The 22,087-nt window shown below is 40.7% G+C and overlaps 1 protein-coding gene across 12 annotated transcripts in view; it reads right to left on the bottom strand.

Annotated features, from left to right (window-relative positions):
- The window catches only part of TAF2 (TATA-box binding protein associated factor 2), a 149,746-nt gene that overhangs the window by 41,622 nt on the left and 86,037 nt on the right, over window positions 1-22,087 (bottom strand). For all 12 annotated transcript variants that reach the window (XR_008996211.1, XR_008996210.1, XM_057497794.1 and 9 more), the window contains one exon: window positions 3,007-3,116. Coding sequence is in view for 10 of the 12 variants with exons in the window: in XM_057497794.1 (XP_057353777.1) it covers window positions 3,007-3,116 (110 nt within the window). In the remaining 2 variants the exon portion in view is untranslated. The remainder of the gene's footprint in view (window positions 1-3,006; window positions 3,117-22,087) is intronic.

The raw sequence follows: 22,087 nt of genomic DNA, 5'->3' as shown, positions 1-22,087 counted from the left end.
CAGATTCAAAAAGATACATGCACCCCTATGTTTATTGCAACACTATTTACAGTAGCCAAGATATGAAGCAACCAAAGTGTCCATCAGTAGATGAATGGATAAAGAAGAGGTGGTACATATACACAATGGAATACTATTCAGCCATAAGAAAGAAAAAATTCCTACCATTTGCAACAGCATGGCTGGAACTAGAGTACTATACTCAGTGAAATAAGCCAGACGGAGAAAGACAAGTACCAAATGAATTCCCTCATTTGTGGTGTATAACAATGAAGCATAACTGAAGGACCAAAACAGCAGTCGACTCACAAACTCCAAGAAGGGGTTAGCAGTTACCAAAGGGGAAGCATGGGGGAGGGTGGGTGGGGAGGGAGAGAGAAGGGAATTGAGGGTTGTTATGATTAGTACAAATGGTGTGTGGGGGGATCTTGGGGAAGACAGTGTAGCATAGAGAAGACAAGTACTGACTCTGTGGGATCTTACTACACTGACATACAGTGACTGCATGGGGGGACTCAATATGGGTGAATGTAGTAACCACATTGTTTTTCATGTTAAACCTTCTTAAGAATGTATATCAACAAAAATTGTAAAAAAAATGATCCTTTCTTCAGAAATAATATGCTCTTCCATATATTTTATATGGGCTCACAAATTTGATAATATGCAGTCAATACATCTCAAAATTCACTTTGGAATAAAAGAGAAATAAATAATGAAAATAATTAAATCCCTATTGTCCACAGTTTATTTGTTCTCTGTATGTAAACTAAGATAATGTTTATCTCAAATGAAAGCTAACCCAGAAGCTGCAATAAGAAGTAAAAGGCAGGCAGAGTTCTGCTGGACTGAGTGACTTTGATGATGTTCTAGCTCCCTCTGTTACAAGTAAACTTTCATTACTATTCCTTAAAACAGTAACTATTAAGAAGATAAAAGCAATGTTAAAATTCTCATGATAATTTAAAATGCTATTTTAACACCTTTAGTAACAAACACAACTATACGAAAACACAATTTTTTTCCCTAAAGGCCAAATATGTTCAAATCTAAATAATGGGAATATAATGGAATTATGTAATATCTTCTGAATTGTTTTATTCAGATAATCACATTTTGTAATATGATTATATTATTGTTATCATAAGAAAAGGAAACTAAAAATTAGGCAAGGATTTCTTAAGTCACATTCATTGATTTATCTCAGAGACTCAGACTCGGAAGGGAAATGGAATAATCCTCTATCAGTCTCCCCTGCCTAATGTCAATGTTTTCCAAAAACATTAAAAACCAAAGGAAATTTTTAAAAACCTCCCAATTATACATGCCACTCCTAATGACATCACTCCCTTTATTTATAAATCCATAGAGCTCAGCAATAAACTGTTTATGCCTACAGCATCACTGATCTGTTCTGTTTAGTTTACTGTCACCAAGAACTCCAAACCAAGGCAGCAACTGTATTTTATACTGAACACTACCAAAATTAAATACTAAACATCAGGCAGAGCTTGAATTAGAAGCTGCAACCTTCCAATGGGCTTCAAATGTTTTATAGAAATTGTCCCATAAATTTTAAGACATATATTTATTTTGTCCAAGAAATTGTTTCTAGAAGGTGATGAGAAGTCTCTGTATTTCATTGTCCTTTTCTCAAAGTTATATTTCATCATGGTCATGGGGTCAGGCATCTTGTTAAGAATATACTCAACACAGTACAGCTCATTCCGCATACTAAGTGCTGAGCAATCCTTTTCAAGTTCCTGAATTTGTGTGCTCATCCCCTGAATCTAAATGACAGTAATCATAACATCCTTTAAGGTAACGACAAGTAGCAAAATATAAAACAAGTAAACAGCAGCATTCTTCTAGGAATTAAGGAAAATATTAGAAAAACAATTTGGCAATGCTGGTATGAACTTGGCATTTAGTTGTAATTCAGTGAAATAGCCACTAAAGAACTGGGCAGGACAAGTTTATTTTCCTATATTCTTGAGAGAAAATAAAACAATATACTTAGTAAAATGAATATCCATGGCTCTTTCATGGTCTATCTGTAACAGTTTATCTTTATGCAAAACATATTTCAGCCTAGTTTCTGATTCAATTTTAAACCAAAATCAATATTACAATTTCAATATGTCAAATACATTAGAAAAATTTGAACTATATACATTTGTAAGTCAACAGGAAAAGACCAATCACTGAATGAAATGAAAATGGCAAAGAATATGACCAACAAAAAAGGAACTACAAATAGCTCAAATATATGAGGCATAATATCATTACTATACTGGTATAACATTTTTGACTACTTAATATAGATTATATACTGTGCTTTACAAATATGAGCTCATTTAATTTTCATTTTCTGAAGTAGGTATCATCATCACCTCCATTTTATAAATGAAACAGCATAGCTAATTAGGCAAGTCACACAGAGAGTAAATTCAGCTGAGATATGACCCTCAACAGACTGGTCCCAGAGCTTGTGCTTGGGAGCACTATTGTCCTGCCTCTTGACATCACTCAAATAATGTAAATTAAAACTGTGATGGGATACCATGATCTCCAAGGTGCAGAACAATAATATGTATTGCTCCTGAAAAGATACACAAGAAATTGGCTACCTCTGGGAAAAATCACTAGGTAGGTAAGGGAAAGAGGTGGGAAGACTTACTTCTCAACCCTTTGTAACCTTCTGAAATAAAAGTAACAATACTTTATAGGTTCCTGTTTATAGCTCTTCAAACATTTGAGACACTTACACATAAATTTAATATTTTTATTTCCTCAACCACCCTGTGGGGCAAACTGATCAAAAATATGCTCAGCAAATGATATCACACCCACCACTCGGAAGGTAGGTGCGATAAGTATCCTACTTTAAAAAAAAAAAAGAGGTAGGAAGCAAAAATTAACCACAGTTCTTTAAGTATTGAAAACCTGTTGTAAATGAAAATACTACAATAATAAAATTTTTTTTAAAAACCACCGCTGCCTCACCAGAATTCATAAGTTTCCAAAGTTGATCCACCAAGGCTTCATTGCATAAGGGAGAGTCCATGTTCTTAGTAAATGGTGGGTTCTTAGTCAACATGTTTAGAATCTTATGTCTGAAAGATAAAAGAAAAATTAATTTTTGCTGACCATTAAATAAAAACATTTGAAAATTATCTGCAGTTCCTCCTTTCTATTTTATCATCTTCCTTCTTAGATCTAGCTTGGTGTTGAAGTTTAGATTCATTTAAAAAGACATTATGTTATATCCCATACATTTACTACTGTTATCTCACTAAAAAATTCCAGTGGGTTCTTCCTAAAATCACCTTAGTGTACAATGAAGTCCTCTAAAACCTGAACCACCTTACACATCCCACTTGTAAAATGAACATTTTACTCTCTGTAGTGCAGGATAATTTTAAATATGGAAATTGAAAAAAGTTTTCCTCAAAATAAGTTGAGGTTTAGGAATATAAATAGTATACTCACAGAGGGTACCAAATTCCACTACTCAGAATTTTTATCTCATGTGACAGGCTACCTGAACACATTATGGAGTCTTCTGAAAAACAAGGCAATGTGAACAAAAATATGCAATTCTATGAGTAGGAAATTCCATAAAAAGAAAAACGAAAAAGAAAAGGAGAAGCAAAGAAGTCACTACAGTAGTCCAGATTTTAGAGACTGGATAAAAGCCAGGCCTAGAACTAGGTCTGAGAAATTCAAGACCTCAGAGTAATGGAATGCTTGGACATAACTGAGGAAGAAAGGAACTTAGGCTGTAATTTTGAGATTAGCAAAACCTTAGAGAAGGTGAACCCAGGAAATTTTTAGATTTAACTGTCTTTAGTAAGGTATCAAATTGGGTTTGAACTTGAGAAGGAAATGAGAAGATAGTAGAACTGGTAGGTTGTAGTTTCTAATTCATTTAAACCCTCTTGGCTTCAATTTCATGTCGTAAAACTGAAAGATGTGGTTTTTCACTGTTAACATCCATTCATGCTTTGAAATTTTAAGACTCTATGAAAGACTATGGGAAAGCTATGAGAACAAAAAGTGAAATGCGGTCAGAGATGCAATTTACAAATAGGTAATATGAAAGGAGTTACACATTTATAGATATATCGTATCTATATTTTCATATCTTTATGGAAAAACAAATTCCTGCCCTTAAGAACCTCTAAATCTATTCATAAGAATAGATCAGAGGGAGGAACCAAGATGGCAGTGTGAGTTCAGTGGAAATCTCCTCCCAAAAACATACATATTTTTGAAAATACAACAAACACAACTATTCGTAGAAGAGACACCAGTGGATACAGTACAACAGCCAGGCTACATCTACATCTGTGAGACCTCAGCATTACATGAAGGGGGTAAGATACAAGCCAGGGCCTGGTGGGACCTGAGCATACTCCTACCCCAGCCCCCTGGGGGTAAGAAATGAGTCAGAGCAGGGAGGGAGTGAAAGCCCAGGACTGCTAAACAACCAGCTGTAGTAATCCGCACTGGGAGTGGAGACACACGCTGCACAGTGTGCTGGATGTTACAGGAACGTAAAAGCAAAATCTGGGAGCGGGTCCCTGCAACCAGCGCCCCTGCGACAGAAGAAAAGCAAGTGCTTTTTGCAAGTCTTAAAGGGACAGGGACCTCACAGCCGGTTGAAGTCATCCCAGCACACTCAGCACAGCACCTGGGAATCCCGGGGAACTCTAGGTGACCTAATCCCCTGGGCGGTAGCACAGCTCTGAAGCACCTCACAACGACAAGAAGCCCGCCAGTTGTTCCCCAACTGGCATAGGCCCCAACACACCGGATCAGTAGTGGGAGGGAAGCCACACACACCGGAGGCAGGACCAGAGGGGCCTGGGAGCGGACTGTGTGAGCCGGGGGCGGCAAGGGTGCCAGAGGGGTCCAGGAGCGACTGGAACGAGCTGGCGGCAATGCCACCACAGAGGCCTGGGGGTGGCCCACGCAAGCCTGAGGTGGCCAAGTGGCCCAGGAGAAGCTGTGTCCGCAGAAGCCACCCAAAATCTCAGCCCGGCGCACAACCACCCGGGCCACACCCAAAGGACGCAGCCAGCACACAGTGGGGCGGCTGGGGCGCCACTTTTGAAGGAGAGCACACCCGGCATGCCTGCCACTCCCCGCAGGGCTCTGCACTACTCTGACAGAGGACCCGCCCACAGCAGCTTAGGGGATTAACCCAGAGGCTGCTCCAGGAGTGCGGGTAACAGATATAGGCAGCAGAGATGGGCAGGTTGACCAGCAAGCAGGAAAGGAATTGGTTCTCCCAGCTGACACACGCACTACCTGCCTAACAGCTACCTCTATCACCATGAAAAGGCAAAAGAATTTGGTCCAGTCCAAAATTACCCAGAAAATCCCCAAGAGAGGGCCTGGGGAGATAGACATAACTAATCTCCCCAAAAAAGAATTCAAAAAAAGGTCATAACCATGCTGATGGATCTGCAGAGAAACATGCAAGAGCTAAAGGAGCAAGTACACAGGGAGAATACAGAAATAAAACAATCTCTGGAAGGACTTAAGAACAGACTAGATGAGGTGCGAGAGGTCATTAATGGAATAGAAATAGAATAGGAATGCAGAGAGGCTGATGCACAGACAGATAAAAGGATCTCCAGGAATGAAAGAATATTAAGAGAACTGTGTGACCAATCCAAATGGAAAAATATCTGCATTATAGGGGTACCAGAATAAAACAGAGAAAAAGGGAAAGTGTCTTTGAAGAAATAATTGCTGAAAACTTCCCCAAACTGGGGGAGGAAATAGTCACTCAGAGCATGGAGGCCCACAGAACTCAAAACACAAGGGACCCAAGGAGGACAACACCAAGACACATAATAATTAAAATAGCAAAGATCAAGGACAAGGAGAGTGTATTAAAGGCAGCCAGAGAGAGAAAAAAGGTCACCCACAAAGGAAAACCCATCAGGCTATCATCAGACTTCTCAACAGAAACCTTACAGGCCAGAAGAGAATGGCATGATACATTTAATGCAATGAAACAGAAGGGCCTTGAACTAAGAATACTGTATCCTGCACAATTATCATTTAAATATGAAGGAGGGATTAAACAATTGCAAGACAAGAAAAAGTTGAGGAAATTTCCCTCCCACAAACCACCTCAACAGGGTACTTTAGAGGGACTACTCTAGAAGGGAGCACTCCTAAGGCTAAATAGATGTCGCCAGAGAAAACAAAATCGCAGCACAGAAAGTAGACCAACCAAATACTAACTAAAGGCAAAAAATAAAACTGTCACTATTTGCAGATGACATGATATTGTACATAAAAACCCTAAAGACAACACTGAAAAACAACCAGAACTAATATCAGAATTCAGCAAAGTTGCAGGATACAAAATGTAACACACAGAAATCTGTGGCTTTCCTATACACTAACAATGAATTAATACAAAGAGAAATCAGGAAAACAATTCCATTCACAATAGCATCAAAAAGAATAAAATAACTAGGAATAAACCTAACCAAGGAAGTAAAAGACCTATACCCTGAAAACTATATGACACTCGTAAGAGAAATTAAAGAGGACATTAACAAATGGAAACTCATCCCATGCTCCTGGCTAGTAAGAATTAATATTGTCAAAATGGCCATCCTAAAAATAAATAAATAAAAATAAAAATAAAATAAATGGCCATCCTGCCCAAAGCAATATACAGATTTGATACAATCCCTACCAAATTACCAACAGCATTTTTCAATGAACTGGAATAAATAGTTCAAAAATTCATATGAAAACACCAAAGACCCCGAATAGCTAAAGCAAACCTGAGAAGGAAGAACAAAGTGGGAGGGATCTCGCTCCCCAACTTCATGCGCTACTACAAAGCCACAGTAATCAAGACAATTGAGTACTGGCACAAGAACAGAGCCACAGACCAATGGAACAGAATAGAAACTCCAGACACTAACCCAAACATATATGGTCAATTAATATACGATAAAGGAGCCATGGACATACAATGGGGAAATGACAGTCTCTTCAACAGATGGTGGTGGCAAAACTGGACAGCTACATGTAAGAGAATGAAACTGGATCACTGTCTAACACCATACACAAAAGTAAATTCGAAATAGATCAAAGACCTGAATTAAGTCATGAAACCATAATTCTTAGAAAAAAACATAGGCAAAAATCTCTTGGACATAAACATGAGTAACTTCTTCATGAACATGTCTCCCCGGGCAAGGGAAACAAAAGCAAAAATGAACAAGTGGGACTGAAAGGCCCCCACCCATAAGATGGCAAACTTCCTGCTTCTCTTCCGGGTCCTTGGTTCCCGCTGGCGCCATCTGAAGACCGATCACCCCTCGCCCCCCTAATCCCAGCACCTAGCCAATAGCCACCAGCCCCGTAGAAGTGACACCTCAATCAGCTCATGCCCCTTCCTATATAACCCAGCACCTTTCCCCAATAAAGCGGATTTCTCCGGTGAATTGCTGCTGTGTGTCGCTCCTTTCCTTTCACTGGTGCCAAAACCCGGGAGACGGGACACCCCAACTGGGCCCCGTCTTCCCCCCGACACCAGCAGCAGCTTGACCTCGTCCTCTTTTTCCGGCGCTGGCTCCTCACACTCACCACTCCTCTCTGGCCTTTGGGCAAGTTTTCCCCCGGAGCGGGCCACTCTTCCCCGAGCTATCGCAGCGCCATTGACTGTGATTGTCCGGCAAGGCCCTGATACTCGGGGACGAGGAGGGAACTCCCCCCGCCTCAGGCCTTCATGGCTGCTGCAGACCCTCAGGCCCCTCCTCCAACAGCCATAAACGAGGTGACCCCTTTGCAGATGAGAACACTCCCTTCCCCCCACCTCCTTCCATTCCTTCCTCCGAAAATTCCATCCGCCGAAAATTCCTAGTACTAGATTCCTCGTGACTCCGGCACTCTGCCTTCTTAGAGAAGTCTGGTGACAACCCACACTTCCTAAGAAACCGACTCGTATGCGAGTTTCCGCAGACCCCTAAGGATCATCAGGGACGCCCTTTGTCTCCTTGCCGTCTGCTCCCAGTCCGAGGGTCTCCGTTCGTCTTCCCCGGTTTGTCTCCTTCTCTGTCCTTTAGCCATGGGAGCCTCCTCATCCCTCCCTGGAAGCTCACCTCTTGAACGCCTGCTCAAGCATCTAGCCACCCTCTCCCTGACGCCTGATATAAAACCAAAACTTCTCTGTAAATACTGCTCCCAAGATTGGCCGACATACCCCCTAGACAATAACAACCAATGGCCCGCAGGGGGATCTCTTGATCCTAACATCACTCACGATCTCTTTAACTACTGCCAGCGCCTGAAAAAATGTAAGGAGATTCCCTATACCGAGGCTTTCCGCCTCCTCCTCCCGTCCCCCTCGCCGCTGCACCTCCTCCTCCCCCGCCTCCCCCAGAGTTCTCCTAGCCTGCAAGCTGTCTCCCCTACAGAAGCCTCCCACCCACTCCCTTCCCCCTCCTCTCCTACAACAGCCCCTCCCCCTTCCTCCACCACCATCTCCTCCTCCAACTCACACCCCTGCAAATCAAGCCTGAGCCTTTCAGCGCCCCTCTAAGTCCCAGGAGCCTCCTCCGTCTTTGCCCCCATCACCTGTTTCTCCCCCACAGACTGAGCCAGAACCCTTCAGTCCCCCACTGCCGAGAGTCTCCACTCTCGAGATATCTTCGCCTGCTGCTTAATAGCAGGTCTGAAAAAGGCAGCTCGTAAAGAGTCAATTTTCAAAAGCTCCCTCCAAGTACTTAGATAAACTCACTCAAGCCCTATTACAGTTACCAGCCTGGACCCAGAAACGCCTGACGGGAGACATGTCCTTATGACATACTTCCTAGCTCAAAGCTACCCCGACATTAAAGCGAAACTCAAAAAGTTAGAACAGGGCCCCGCTACCCCACAGACTGAGATCCTAACAGTGGCCTTTAAAGTCTTCCATAACCAGGAGGAGGAGAAAGAACGCCGTAAACAAAAGGCTGATCAGGACAATTTCCAAATGTTGGCCCAGCTGATAAAACCACAACCTGGGCACCCCATTTACAAACAAGCCCCACCCAGGAGCTTGTTTCAAGTGCAGAAAAGAGGGACATTGGTCAAGGGCATGCCCCTCCCCCAGATCTCCTACCACCCCATGCCCCAGATGCCACAAAAAGGGCCACTGGGGTTCTGATTGCCCAACCACCCAAAGGGGAGGCTGGACGAACAACCCCCATCCTAAGCCCTCCATAGTGGGGCTGGCAGAAGAAGATTGATGGGGCCCGGGGACCTCTCGCTTGATCATTTCCATCACCAAACAGGAGCCCAGGGTTTCTTTAATAGTAGACGGTCGCCCCATCTCCTTCCTCCTAGATACAAGAGCCACCTTCTCAGTCTTGCGAGAATACTGGGGCCCTACCACGCCTGCCATTACTCTGATAGTCGGGGTAGGAGGTAAACAGATTTTCCCATTAAAAACCCCCCGTTTTATGCACAATCCAAGACAATCCCATACCTTTCTCCCACTCCTTCCTGGTTATGCCCCTGTGTCCCATCCCTTTACTAGGACGGGACATTATTTCTCTCCTCCATGTTTCCATAACTATATCCACTCCCACAGCCCCCAGTACTCCCTTTCTGATGGCCCTCATAGCCGAAGACCCCCCTCTACCCAATGAAATTCCCAGTTCCGCCCTCATACACCCTGTAAATCCCAAAGTTTGGGACATTACAAGCCCCTCCGAGGCTCTATGTCCTCCTGCCTCTATCAGATTACGTGACCCCTCTCAGTATATCTGTCAGGCCCAATACCCCCTAACCACTTCAGCCCTCATAGGTCTCCAACACATCATTCAAGATCTTTTAAACAAAAATTACCTCAGACCCACTCACTCCCCGTTTAATACCCCCATATTAGCTGTTAAAAAAACAAACGGATCTTTCCGCCTTGTCCAAGACCTTCGCCTCGTCAACATGGCCGTCGTCCCTATCCATCCCTTAGTTCCAAATCCATACACCCTTTTATCGCGGATCCCTGCCTCGGCCTCCCACTTCTCAGTCCTAGATCTCAAGGACGCATTTTTTTTTTCTATCCCTCTGGACCCCTACTCCCATTATTTTTTACAGAAAATGGCTCCTCTCTGACCTGCCCGTTCCCAAAACCAAGACAGAAATCCTTTCCTTTCTAGGCCTGGCTGGGTATTTTAGAGCATGGATCCCTAACTTCTCCCTGTTGGCAAGACCCCTATACGACCTCAGCAAGGGCCCCCCTGAAGAACCATTATCCTCCTCACCCCAACACTCCTTCATTAAGCTCCATCAAGCCCTTGTGGAATCCCCAGCTCTCCATCTTCCTGATTTGTTGAAGTCCTTCTCATTATACATTCATGAGAGGCCCAGTCAAGCTCTAGGAGTCCTAGGCCAACATTATGGTCCATCCTTTGCCCCAGTAGCTTATCTTTCCAAGCAATTAGACCTCACAGTTCGGGGATGGGCCCCCTGCCTATAGACATTAGCCGCTGGACAGCTCTTGCAGAAGGAAACTCATAAACTGACATTCGGGGCGCCCCTTACCATTCTGTCCCCACATCACCTAAAGGATCTCTTAACCTACAAAAGTTTACAGACTCTCCCTCCCTCCAGACTCCTGACCTTACTGTCCTCTTTCCTCCAAAATCCCGTTCACCCCCTTTGCCATCCATACCCGAATCATGACTTTTTCCTCCTTTACTGCTCCCTCGCTCTCTCTCGCTTTTTTTCCTCATTCCTATTGTCTTCCCTGCCACCCCAGCCTCCTTTGTATGGCGATTCAAAGTCAGACAGACTTACACACAGAATCAAACAAAAATTACTGCCCTCAATGCCACATCAGACTGCCCTCTGAAAGGCTGCTCTGAGCCTTTATACCTCCACTTTCCTCCCTCCACCAAAGTGTTCACTAGCAGCTACCTTTATTCTCCCTACCTCTGCTTCCTCTATGACCAAAAACAAGCCTGTTGCAGGCAATGGCCAGACACTTACAGGGGATGTCCCTACTGGTCTTGCACCATTCTCTACATGGGTAACTCCCGGTACCCACAGTATTACTCCTCTAACCCATTCTCTTCAATACTAACAAACCCCTTCCTTACCTGGCTTTGGCCCATTGCAGGCCCTATAATAATTATTCTCCTCACCTGTCTCTTCTTGCCTTGTAAAGTTTATCAAATCTCAACTTGGTAAAATCTCTAATCAAACTTTCAACCAGCTTTTACTCAGGAACTACCAGCTTTTAGCCACAGAAGATCCCTCACCCTCACGTAACCTCCTCACCACACGCTGAGATGGACCCCTATCTCTGCTGGAAACTGTTCCTGGAAACAATGGCTGCAGATGCCTGGCTTCTGGCACCCATATCCTCTTGGCATTTAGCACCATTAGAATCAAGAAGTCCTCGACCTATGGTTACAGGGAACTTTCACTGATTTCCAACCTGAAGAAGTCCACATCTACTCGTCCTTACTGTGGGGAGTCCTATCAACCCTTTCCTCCCGGTCCTCAAGCCCTCACTCCCTTCTCCGCCCCTGTTCAGCAGGAAGCAGTCAGAGAGAAAGCAACGTCCACAACCCCACAGAGGAGAAAGGGGGGAATGAAGGGCCCCCACCCATAAGATGGCAAACTTCCTGCTTCTCTTCTGGGTCCTCGGTTCCCGCCGGCGCCACCTGAAGCCCAATCACCCCTCGCCCCCCTAATCCCAACACCTAGCCAATAGCCACCAGCCCCGTAGGAGTGACACCTCAATCAGCTCATGCCCCTTCCTATATAACCCAGCACCTTTCCCTAATAAAGCGGAATTCTCTGGTGAATTGCTGCTGTGTGTCGCTCCTTTCCTTTCAAGGACTATATCAAGATGAAAAGGTTCTGTACAGCAAAGGACACCATCAATAGAACAAAAAGTACCCTACAGTATGGGAGAATATATTCATAAATGACAGATCCGATAAGGGGTTAACATCCAAAATATATAAAGAGCTCACGCACCTCAACATACAAAAAGCAAATATTCCAATTAAAAAATGGGCAGAGGAGCTGAACAGACAGTTCTCCAAAGAAGAAATTCAGATGGCCAACAGGCACATGAAAAGATGCTCCATATCGCTAGTCATCAGAGAAATGCAAATTAAAACCACAATGAGATATCACCTCACACCAGTAAGGATCGCCACCATCCAAAAGACAAACAACAATAAATGTTGGCGAGGTTGCAGAGAAACAGGAACCCTCCTACACTGCTGGTGGGAATGTAAACAAGTTCAACCACTGTGGAAAGCATTATGGAGGTTCCTCAAAAAGCTCAAAATAGAAATACCATTTGACCCAGTAATCCAACTTCTAGGAATTTACTCTAAGAATACAGCAGCCCAGTTTGAAAAAAACATATACACTCCTATGTTTATCGCAGCACTATTTACAATAGCTAAGAACTGGAGGCAACCTAAGTGTCCATCAGTAGATGAATGGATAAAGATGTGGTATATATACACAATGGAATATTATTCAGCCATAAGAAGAAAATAAATCCTACCATTTGCAACAACATGATGGAGCTAGAGGGTATTGTGCTCAGTGAACTACGCCAGGCAGAGAAAGACAAATACCAAATGATTTCACTCATATGTGGGGTATAAGAACAAAGAAAAAACTGAAGGAACAAAACAACAGCAGAAACACAGAACCCAAGAATGGACTAACAGTTACCAAAGGGAAAGGGACTGGGGAGGATGGTGGGAAGCACAGGATAAGGGGGAGCAGGGGAAAGGGGGCATTATGAATAGCATGTATAATGTGGGAGTGGGCATGGGGAGGACTGTGCGACACAGAGAAGACAAGTAGAGATTCTACAGCATCTTACTATGCTGATCGACACTGACTGTAATGGGGTTTGTCTGGGGGACTTGGTGATGGGGGAAGTCTAGTAAACATAATGTTCCTCATGTAACTGTAGATTAATTATACCATAAAAAAAGTAGTTAAAAAAAAGTAAATATATTTCATATTAAAAAAAACAGTAAGAAAATAATAAAATGACAGTAAGTACAAAAAAAAAAATAATAGATCAGTTTTACAGGTAAATAACACCTTTAAAATAATGTGGTTGAGCTTGTTCTTTAGAGGATGTTAATGTTATTATACTTTTAATTTGCATGAAAAAGCTTATCTTCTATCAGGCTGCTTTCCCAATTACCCTAAATATCAAAACAAACCCAAATACCCCAAATGCCTCAAAGTGGTAAGGCTTAACTAATAAAACTTTAAGTTAATTTACTCTCAGATCATTAAAAACTTTTTACAGACAGTCCAATGAGTTAGGTACTACGTAGATATCTTTGAAATTAATAAAAAATGCAAAAGAGCAAAGTTGATTAGCATAATTATTACTTTTAGCAAAGTATGCACACTTTTGAGAGTTTTCTCTTTACAGTTTAAATGACAGAAGGCTTTTACAAGAAATATTTATAAATTTCTAAACATTCAAAGCAATATCCAGAGGAGATAAATTTTAAGGAAAGACAATGAGAATCTTACACTTAATTTTTCAGAGATTAAATATGAAAATTCACAAAAAACATATGCAGACATCTGAAACAGACCAGAAGCAAATCCTGAGAAAGTCATGGGCTTATTTAATGTTCATAACAGGAAAAACATTACTTCCCAAACAACTGAGAATTTCTTGGTGAGCTAGTCCAATTCCATTGCTAAACACTATCAATAAGAAATGGAATCAAATCAAAACCAACGTTCAATATCTCGCAGGAAAAAAAGCATTGGATGTTTGTTCCCTGAGGAACTAACTGATACATTGTCATCATATGCATGCTTGATTCTAAAATGAGAATGTCATCTTTAAAATAATCCTACCCAATCTAAAGCAAATATAACAGTTCTTCCTATCAATGTAAAAAGTATGCACATGCACAGAAATGACAGGAGAGCAATAATCCAAAATGCTAAGAATTGTTGTTTCTGGTTGAATTAATTATACACTCTTTTTACATCTTCTTCTTAATGTGATTTTATATTTTTCCAAATTTGTATGACTATTTTTAAAAGTTCTCATTGAAAGGGAACTGTAATCTTCAAATGTAAATTTCATTTTAAACAGTGTACCAGTTTAAGTACTTATTGCAAAACTATACACCTAGATTATCATCTTATCAGGCATGTAAAATGAATGGCAACTTCATGGTGGGAAAAAAAGTTGTTAGTAATTTCTCAGATAAATATACAGGTTTACGAAAGTGTATTTATTTAGTTTAAATTTTTAACATATCTTAATGAAGAGCTGATTTACAATCTGGAAATCTATTGACAGAGGACAAGGAAAGTAGACAACCTTATTACTACATTTTGAAACTGAATTCAACATAAAAGAATGACTGCTTTCCAAAACATTTAAAATAATAAAGTTTTTTTCTATATACTATTGTCCACATAGAGCTAAAATCATTTTTAACATCTGAATTAAGCTAAACATATACATGATTAGAGGAAAAAGGGAAAAGTTGCATCCAGCCACTTGTTTAACATATATTTATTTAACCAACTAATTGCAAGGCTTATGTTATGTGCTATACATACAATGGCAAAAGTTGTAATGGTCCCTGCCTTTTTTGGAACTACATTCCCATGAGGAGACAGAAACAATCAGATAATCAAACTATAACACTAATACTTAAATACAGGAAGTACTTGAGTATAGGAAGAACTTCAGGATTTTATGGGTGATTCTGACTTGAGACACCTGAGCTAGTGTGGAGAGTCAAGGAAGCATCCTTGCAGAAATGATGTTCTTACCTCTACCTCACAAGGGAAGGATTACAGTATTTTCCCTCCAGACTTTAAGGTGTTCAGCCCAAAATTATACAGAGCTTTATCTAATTCTACCAAACTCAGTAACTCTGACATACGTAATAATACAGAAATAGAAAATCAATATATATTTTAAAACTTCTTATTGAAAGCCATTTTAGCATTAGGAGTAAAAATAAACCAAGGATTATAAAAATAAAATACTTATATTTGGGCTGGGCCAGAGTAATTCCACTGTTTTTAGAAGATACAAACGTTGCTGATCTTTAAAATTAAAAATTCTATCCAATTAACACAGCAGAATAGAGTAATTCTATATGTGGGTCACTTAATGACTACAAGAAAAAGCAATAGAACAGACTAAGGGTTTCAAAAGGGCAGGGAATAGGTAAAACGGGTGAAGGGGGTCAAAGGGTATAATTTCCAGTTTTAAAATAAATAAGTTACGGGGATGTAATGTACACACCATGGTAACTACACTTAACAATATACTGTGTTCCACATTTGAGAGTTGCTGAGAATAGATCTTAAAAGCTCTTAGAACAGGAAAAAAAAAATTTAACTATGTTGACAGATGTTATTATTTTATAATTTTGCCATATATACAAATATCATAATGTACTTCTGAAACTAAAATATCAATTAAACCATAAATAAATAAATGGGAAAAAAGGGAAAAGGAATAATGGGGACAAAAACAAAAGGACAGAATTCCTTTTCAAAGTATAAAAAAACAGAAAGAAATGCAAAAATAGAGACAGATGTCCCAAGACACCAAAAATATACACATAAAATAACTGCTGTGTGGTAACACTTCTACCCTGTGCCCATTCATTGTCATTACAGATTTTTAAGACATGTTGAATTTCAACCATGAGTGTGACAATGGGCTAAACTAAACACATTTTAAGAAAAGCCTAAGAGGGAGGCGGAGCCAAGATCACGGCATGAGTAAAGCAGCAGAAATCTCCTCCCAAAACCACATATACTTTGAAAATACAACAAAGACAACTCTTCCTAAAAGAGAGACCAGAAGACACAGGACAACATCCAGACCACATCCACACCTACAAGAACCCAGCGCCTAAAGAAGGGGGTAAGATACAAGCCAAGGCCTGGCGGGACCCAAGTGCCCCACACCCCAGCTCCAGGCAGGAGGAGAAGAGTTGGAGCAGGGAGGGAGAGGAGGCCCAGGACTACTACGTAGCCAGCAGTAGCCAGCCGTGCCAGACCGCAGACACAGTGTATGCATGGGGTCCTAGATACTAGGGAAATAAGACAGTAAGACCTGTGAGCGGGTCCCTGCAGCTGGTACCCCGGGGACAAAGAAAAGCGAGTGCTTTTTAGAAGTCTTAAAGGGACAGGGACCCCACAGCCGGAGACAAGCATCCTGGGACACTTAGTCCAGCAGCAGGAAATTCTGGGCACCCTAAAACCCTGGATAGCAAGGCAGCTCGGAGGCCCCACACAGAGATAAACAGCCACCCGGCTGTTCCACCTCCAATGCGGCTCTACCATATTGGAGCAGGGGCTGAAGGCAGGTCATGCCCACAGCAACAGCAGAGATAAACTCCACAGCAGCCAGGCAAGAATCAGAAGGCGCAGCTGCCCAGCACAAGCCACTAGAGGTCGCTGTTATCCCAGGAGAGGGAGGCCACGAACCAACAAGAAGGGAAGTTCTTCCAGCCGTCACTGGTGCCAGCTCTGCTAACTATCTCTATAGCCATGAAAAGGCAAAATTTTAGTCAAAGATTACAGAGACAACACCTGAGAAGAAGACAGACTTAACCAGTCTTCCTGAAAAAGAATTCAAAATAAAAATCATAAACATGCTGACGGAGATGCAGAGAAATATACAAGAGCTAAAGGATGAAGTCTGGAGGGAGATTACAGACGTCTGGAAGGAGATTACAGAAGTGAAACAAATTCTGGAAGGATTTATAAGCAGAATGGATAAGATGCAAGCGGCCATTGATGGAATAGAAACCAGAGAACAGTAACACATAGAAGCTGATTCAGAGAGAGATAAAAGGATCTCCAGGAATACAACAATATTAAGAGAACTGTGTGACCAATCCAAAAGGAACAATATCCATATTATACGGGTACCAGAAGAAGAAGAAAGAGAAAAAGGGATAGAAAGTGTCTTGAAGAAATAATTGCTGAAAACTTCCCCAAATTGGAGGAGGAAATAATCGAACAGACAACAGAAATACATAGAACTCCCAACAGAAAGGACCCAAGGAGGACAATACCAAGACACATAACAATTAAAAAGGCAAAGATCAAGGACAAGGACAGAGTTTTGAAGGGAGTTAGAAAGAAAGAAAAAGGTCACCTATAAAGGAAAACCCATTAGGCTATCATCACACTTCTCAACAGAAACATTACAGGCCAGAAGAAAATGGCATAATATATTTAATGCAATGAAACAGATGAGCCTTGAACCAAGTATACTGCATAGAGCACAATTATCATTTAAATATGAAGGAGGGATTAAACAATTCCCAGAGAAGCAAAAGTTGAGAGAATTTGCCTCCCACAAACCACCTCTACAGGGTATTCTAGAGGGACTATTCTAGATGGGAGCACTCGTAAGACTAAACAGATGTCACCAGAGAAAATAACATCACAGCAAAGAAAGCAGACCAAAAAAATACTGACTAAAGGGAAAACATAAAATCAACTAAACACTAAAAGCAGTTAAAGGAACGATGAAAGAGCACAGAATAAAACAACCAACATATAAAGAATGGAGGAGGAGGAATAAGAAGAGAGAGAAAAAAAGAACCTCCAGACAGTGTATATAACAGCTCAATAAGCGAGCTAAGTTAGGCAGTAAGATGATAAAGAAGCTAACCTTGAACCTTTGGTAACCACAAATCTAAAGCCTGCAATGGCAATAAGTACATATCTTTCAATAGTCACCCTAAATGTAAAAGGGCTAAATGCACCAATCAAAAGACACAGAGTAACAGAATGGATAAAAAAGCAAGACCCATCTACATGCTGCTTACAAGAAACTCACCTCAAACCCAAAGACACGCACAGACTAAAAGTCAAGGGATGGAAAAACATATTTCAGGAAAACAAGAGAGAGAAGAAAGCAGAGGTTCCAGTACTACTATCAGACAAAATAGACTTCAAAACAAAGAAAGTAACAAGAGATAGAGAAAGACATTACATAATGATAAAGGGCTCAGTCCAACAAGAGGATATAACCATTCTAAATATATATGCACGAAACACACGACCACCAGCATATGTGAAACAAATACTAACAGAATTAAAGGAGGAAATAGAATGCAATGCATTCATTTTAGGAGACTTCAACATGCCACTCACCCCAAAGGATAGATCCACTGGACAGAAAATAAATAAGGACACGGAGGCACTGAACAACACACTAGAACACATGGACCTAATAGACATCTATAGAACTCTACATCCAAAAGCAACATGATACACATTCTTCTCAAGTGGACATGGAGCATTCACCAGGATAGACCACATACTAGGTTACAAAAAGAGCCTCAGTAAATTCCAAAAGATTGAAATTCTACCAACCAACTTTTCAGACCACAAAGGTATAAAAGTAGAAAAAAATTATACAAAGAAAACAAAAACACTCAAAAACAAATGGACGCTTAACAACATGCTCCTAAATAATAAATGGATGAACGAACAAATTAAAATAGAGATCAAGGAATATAAGGAAACAAATGAAAACAAGAACACAAAGCCCCAACTTCCGTGGGACACAGCGAAAGCAGTCTTAAGAGGAAAGTATATAACGACCCAGGCACACTTAAAGAAGGAAGAACAATACCCAAATGAGTAGTCAAACATCACAAATATCGAAACTGGAAAAAGAAGAACAAATGAGGCCTAAAGTCAGCAGAAGGAGGGACATAATAAAGATCAGAGAAGAAATAAACAAAATTGAGAAAAATAAAACAATAGCAAAAATCAATGAAACCAAGAGCTGGTTCTTTGAGAAAATAAACAAGATAGAAAAGCCTCTAGCCAGACTTATTAAGAGAAAAAGAGAATCAACACACATCAACAGAATCAGAAACGAGAAAGGAAACATCACAATGAACCCAACAGAAATACAAAGAATTATTAGAGACTACTATGAAAACCTATATGCCAACAACCTGGAAATCCTAGAAAAAATGGACAACTTCCTAGAAAAATACAACCTTCCAAGAATGACTAAGGAAGAAACACAAAAGTTAAACAAACAAAATTACAAGCAAAGAAATTAAAACAGTAATCAAAAAACAACCCAAGAACAAAACCCCCGGGACAGACAGATTTACCTCAGAATTTTATCAGACATACAGAGAAGACATAATACCCATTCTCCTTAAAGTTTTCCAAAAAATAGAGGAGGACGGAATACTCCAAAACTCATTCTATGAAGCCAACATCACCCTAATACCAAAACCAGGCAAACACACCCGCAAAAAAGAAAATTAAAGACCAATATCTCTGATGAATGCAGACGCAAAAATACTCAATAAAATATTAGCAAACCGAACTCAAAAATATATCTAAAGGATGATACACCATGACCAAGTGGGATTCATCCCAGGGATGAAAGGATGGTACGACATTTGAAAATCCATCAACATCATCCAATACATCAACAAAAAGGACAAAAAACACATGATCATCTCCATAGATGCTGAAAAAGCATTTGACAAAGTTCAACATCCATTCATGATAAAAACTCTCAGCAAAATGGGTATAGAGGTCAAGTACCTCAACATAATAAAGGCCATATATGATATACCCACAGCCAACATCATACAGAACAGCGAGAAGCTGAAAGCTTTTCCTCTGAGATCGGGAACAAGACAGGGATGCCCACTCTCCCCACTGTTATTCAACACAGTACTGGAGGTCCTAGCCACGGCACTCAGACAAAACAAAGAAATACAAGGAATCCAGATTGGTAAGGAAGAAGTTACACTGTCACTGTTTGCAGATGACATGATATTGTACATAAAAAACCCTAAAGACTCCACTCCAAAACTACTAGAACTGATATTGGAAAACAGCAAAGTTGCAGGATACAAAATTAACACACAGAAATCTGTGGCTTTACTATACACTAACAATGAACAAATAGAAAGGGAAATCAGAAAAACAATTCCAGTCACAACTGCATCAAAAAGAATAAAACACCTAGGAATAAACATAACCAAAGTAGTGAAAGACCTATACCCTGAAAACTACAAAACATTCTTAAGAGAAATTAAAGGGGACACTAACAAACGGAAACTCATCACATGCTCTTGGCTAGGAAGAATTAATATCGTCAAAATGGTCATCCTACCAAAAGCAATATACAGATATGATGCAATCCCTATCAAATTACCAGTAACATTCCTCAACGAACTGGAACAAATAGTTCAAAAATTCATATGGAAACACCAAAGACCCCGAATAGCCAAAGCAATCCTGAGAAAGAAGAATAAAGTAGGGGGGACCTCACTCCCAAACTTCAAGCTCTACTACAAAGCCATAGTAATCAAGACAATCTGGTACTGGCACAAGAACAGAGCCACAGAACAGTGGAAAAGATAGAGACTTCAGACATTAACCCAAACATATACGGTCAATTAATATTTGATAAAGGAGCCATGGAAATACAATGGGGAAGTGAAAGTCTCTTCAACAGATGGTGCTGGCAAAACTGGACAGCTACATGTAGGAGAATGAAACTGGACCATTGTCTAACCCCATATACAAAAGTAAACTCAAAATGGATCAAAGACCTGAATGTAAGTCATGAAAACATAAAACTCTTAAAAAAAAAACATAGGCAAAAATCTCTTAGACATAAACATGAGTGATCTCTTCTTGAACATATCTCCCCGGACAAGGGAAACAAAAGCAAAAATGAACAAGTGGGACTATATTAAGATGAAGAGCTTCTGTACAGCAAAAGACACCAGCAATATAACAAAAAGGTACTCTACAGTATGGGAGAATATATTTGTAAATGACAGATCCGATAAAGCCTTGACATCCAAAATATATAAAGAGCTCACCCACCTCAACAAACAAAAAACAAATAATCCTATTTAAAAATGTGCAGAGGAACCGAACAGACAGTTCTCCAAAAAAGAAATTCAGACACCCAACAGAACACATGAAAAGATGCTCCACATCGTTAATTATCAGAGAACGGCAAATTAAACCACAGTGAGATATCACCTCACATCAGTAAGGATGGCTACCATCCAAAAGACAAACAACAACAAACGTTGACAAGGTTGCGGAGAAACGGGAACACTCATACACGGCTGGTGGGAATGTAAATTAGTTCAAACATTGTGGAAAGCAGTATGGAGGTTCTAAAAATGCTCAAAATAGACTTACCATTTGACCCAGGAATTCCACTCCTAGGAATTTGCCCTAAGAATGCAGCACTCCACTTTGAAACAGACAGATGCACCCCTATGTTTATTGCAGCACTATTTACAATAGCCAAGAACTGGAAGCAACCTAAATGCCCATCAGTAGATGAATGGATAAAGAAGATGTGGTACATATACACAATGGAATATTCTTCAGCCATAAGAAGAAAACAAATCCTACCATTTGCAACAACATGGATGGAGCTAGAGAGTATTATGCTCAGTGAAATAAGCCAAGCAGAGAAAGAGAAATACCAAATAATTTCACTCTTCTGTGGAGTATAAGAACAAAGGAAAAACTGAAGGAACAAAATAGCAGCAGAACCACAGAACTCAAGAATGGACTAACAGGTACCAAAGGGAAAGGGACTGGGAGGATGGTGGGTAGAGAGGAATAAGGGGGCGCAATAAGAAGGGGGGTTTTAAGATTAGCATGCATGCGGGGGGTGGGAGAAAGGGGAGGGCTGTACAACACAGAGAAGACAAGTAGTGATTCTACAACATTTTGCTATGCTGATGGACAGTGACCGTAAAGGGGTTTATACGGGGGACCTGGTATAGGGGAGAGCCTAGTAAACATAATATTTGTCATGTAAGTGTAGATTAATGATAACAAAAAAAAAAAAACCACAGCAGTTCCTGTGTGTTGGCCTCCAATGAGTTCTACACAAGGGTATAAAGGGCATATAAAAGTGTAGGCAAAGGGTCTGTTTGTATTTATACAGAGGATCAAAGCCTAATTTGGCAACCCCGAAAATGAACTAAGATACGATATGAAAAAGAACTTCCAACATCAGCACTCTCGG

Source organism: Manis pentadactyla, chromosome 3, assembly GCF_030020395.1.
Source record: "Manis pentadactyla isolate mManPen7 chromosome 3, mManPen7.hap1, whole genome shotgun sequence".
Taxonomy (NCBI): Eukaryota; Metazoa; Chordata; class Mammalia; order Pholidota; family Manidae; genus Manis; species Manis pentadactyla.
The sequence above is the reverse complement of the archived record's forward strand: the minus strand, read 5'-3'. Positions and strand labels throughout refer to the sequence as shown.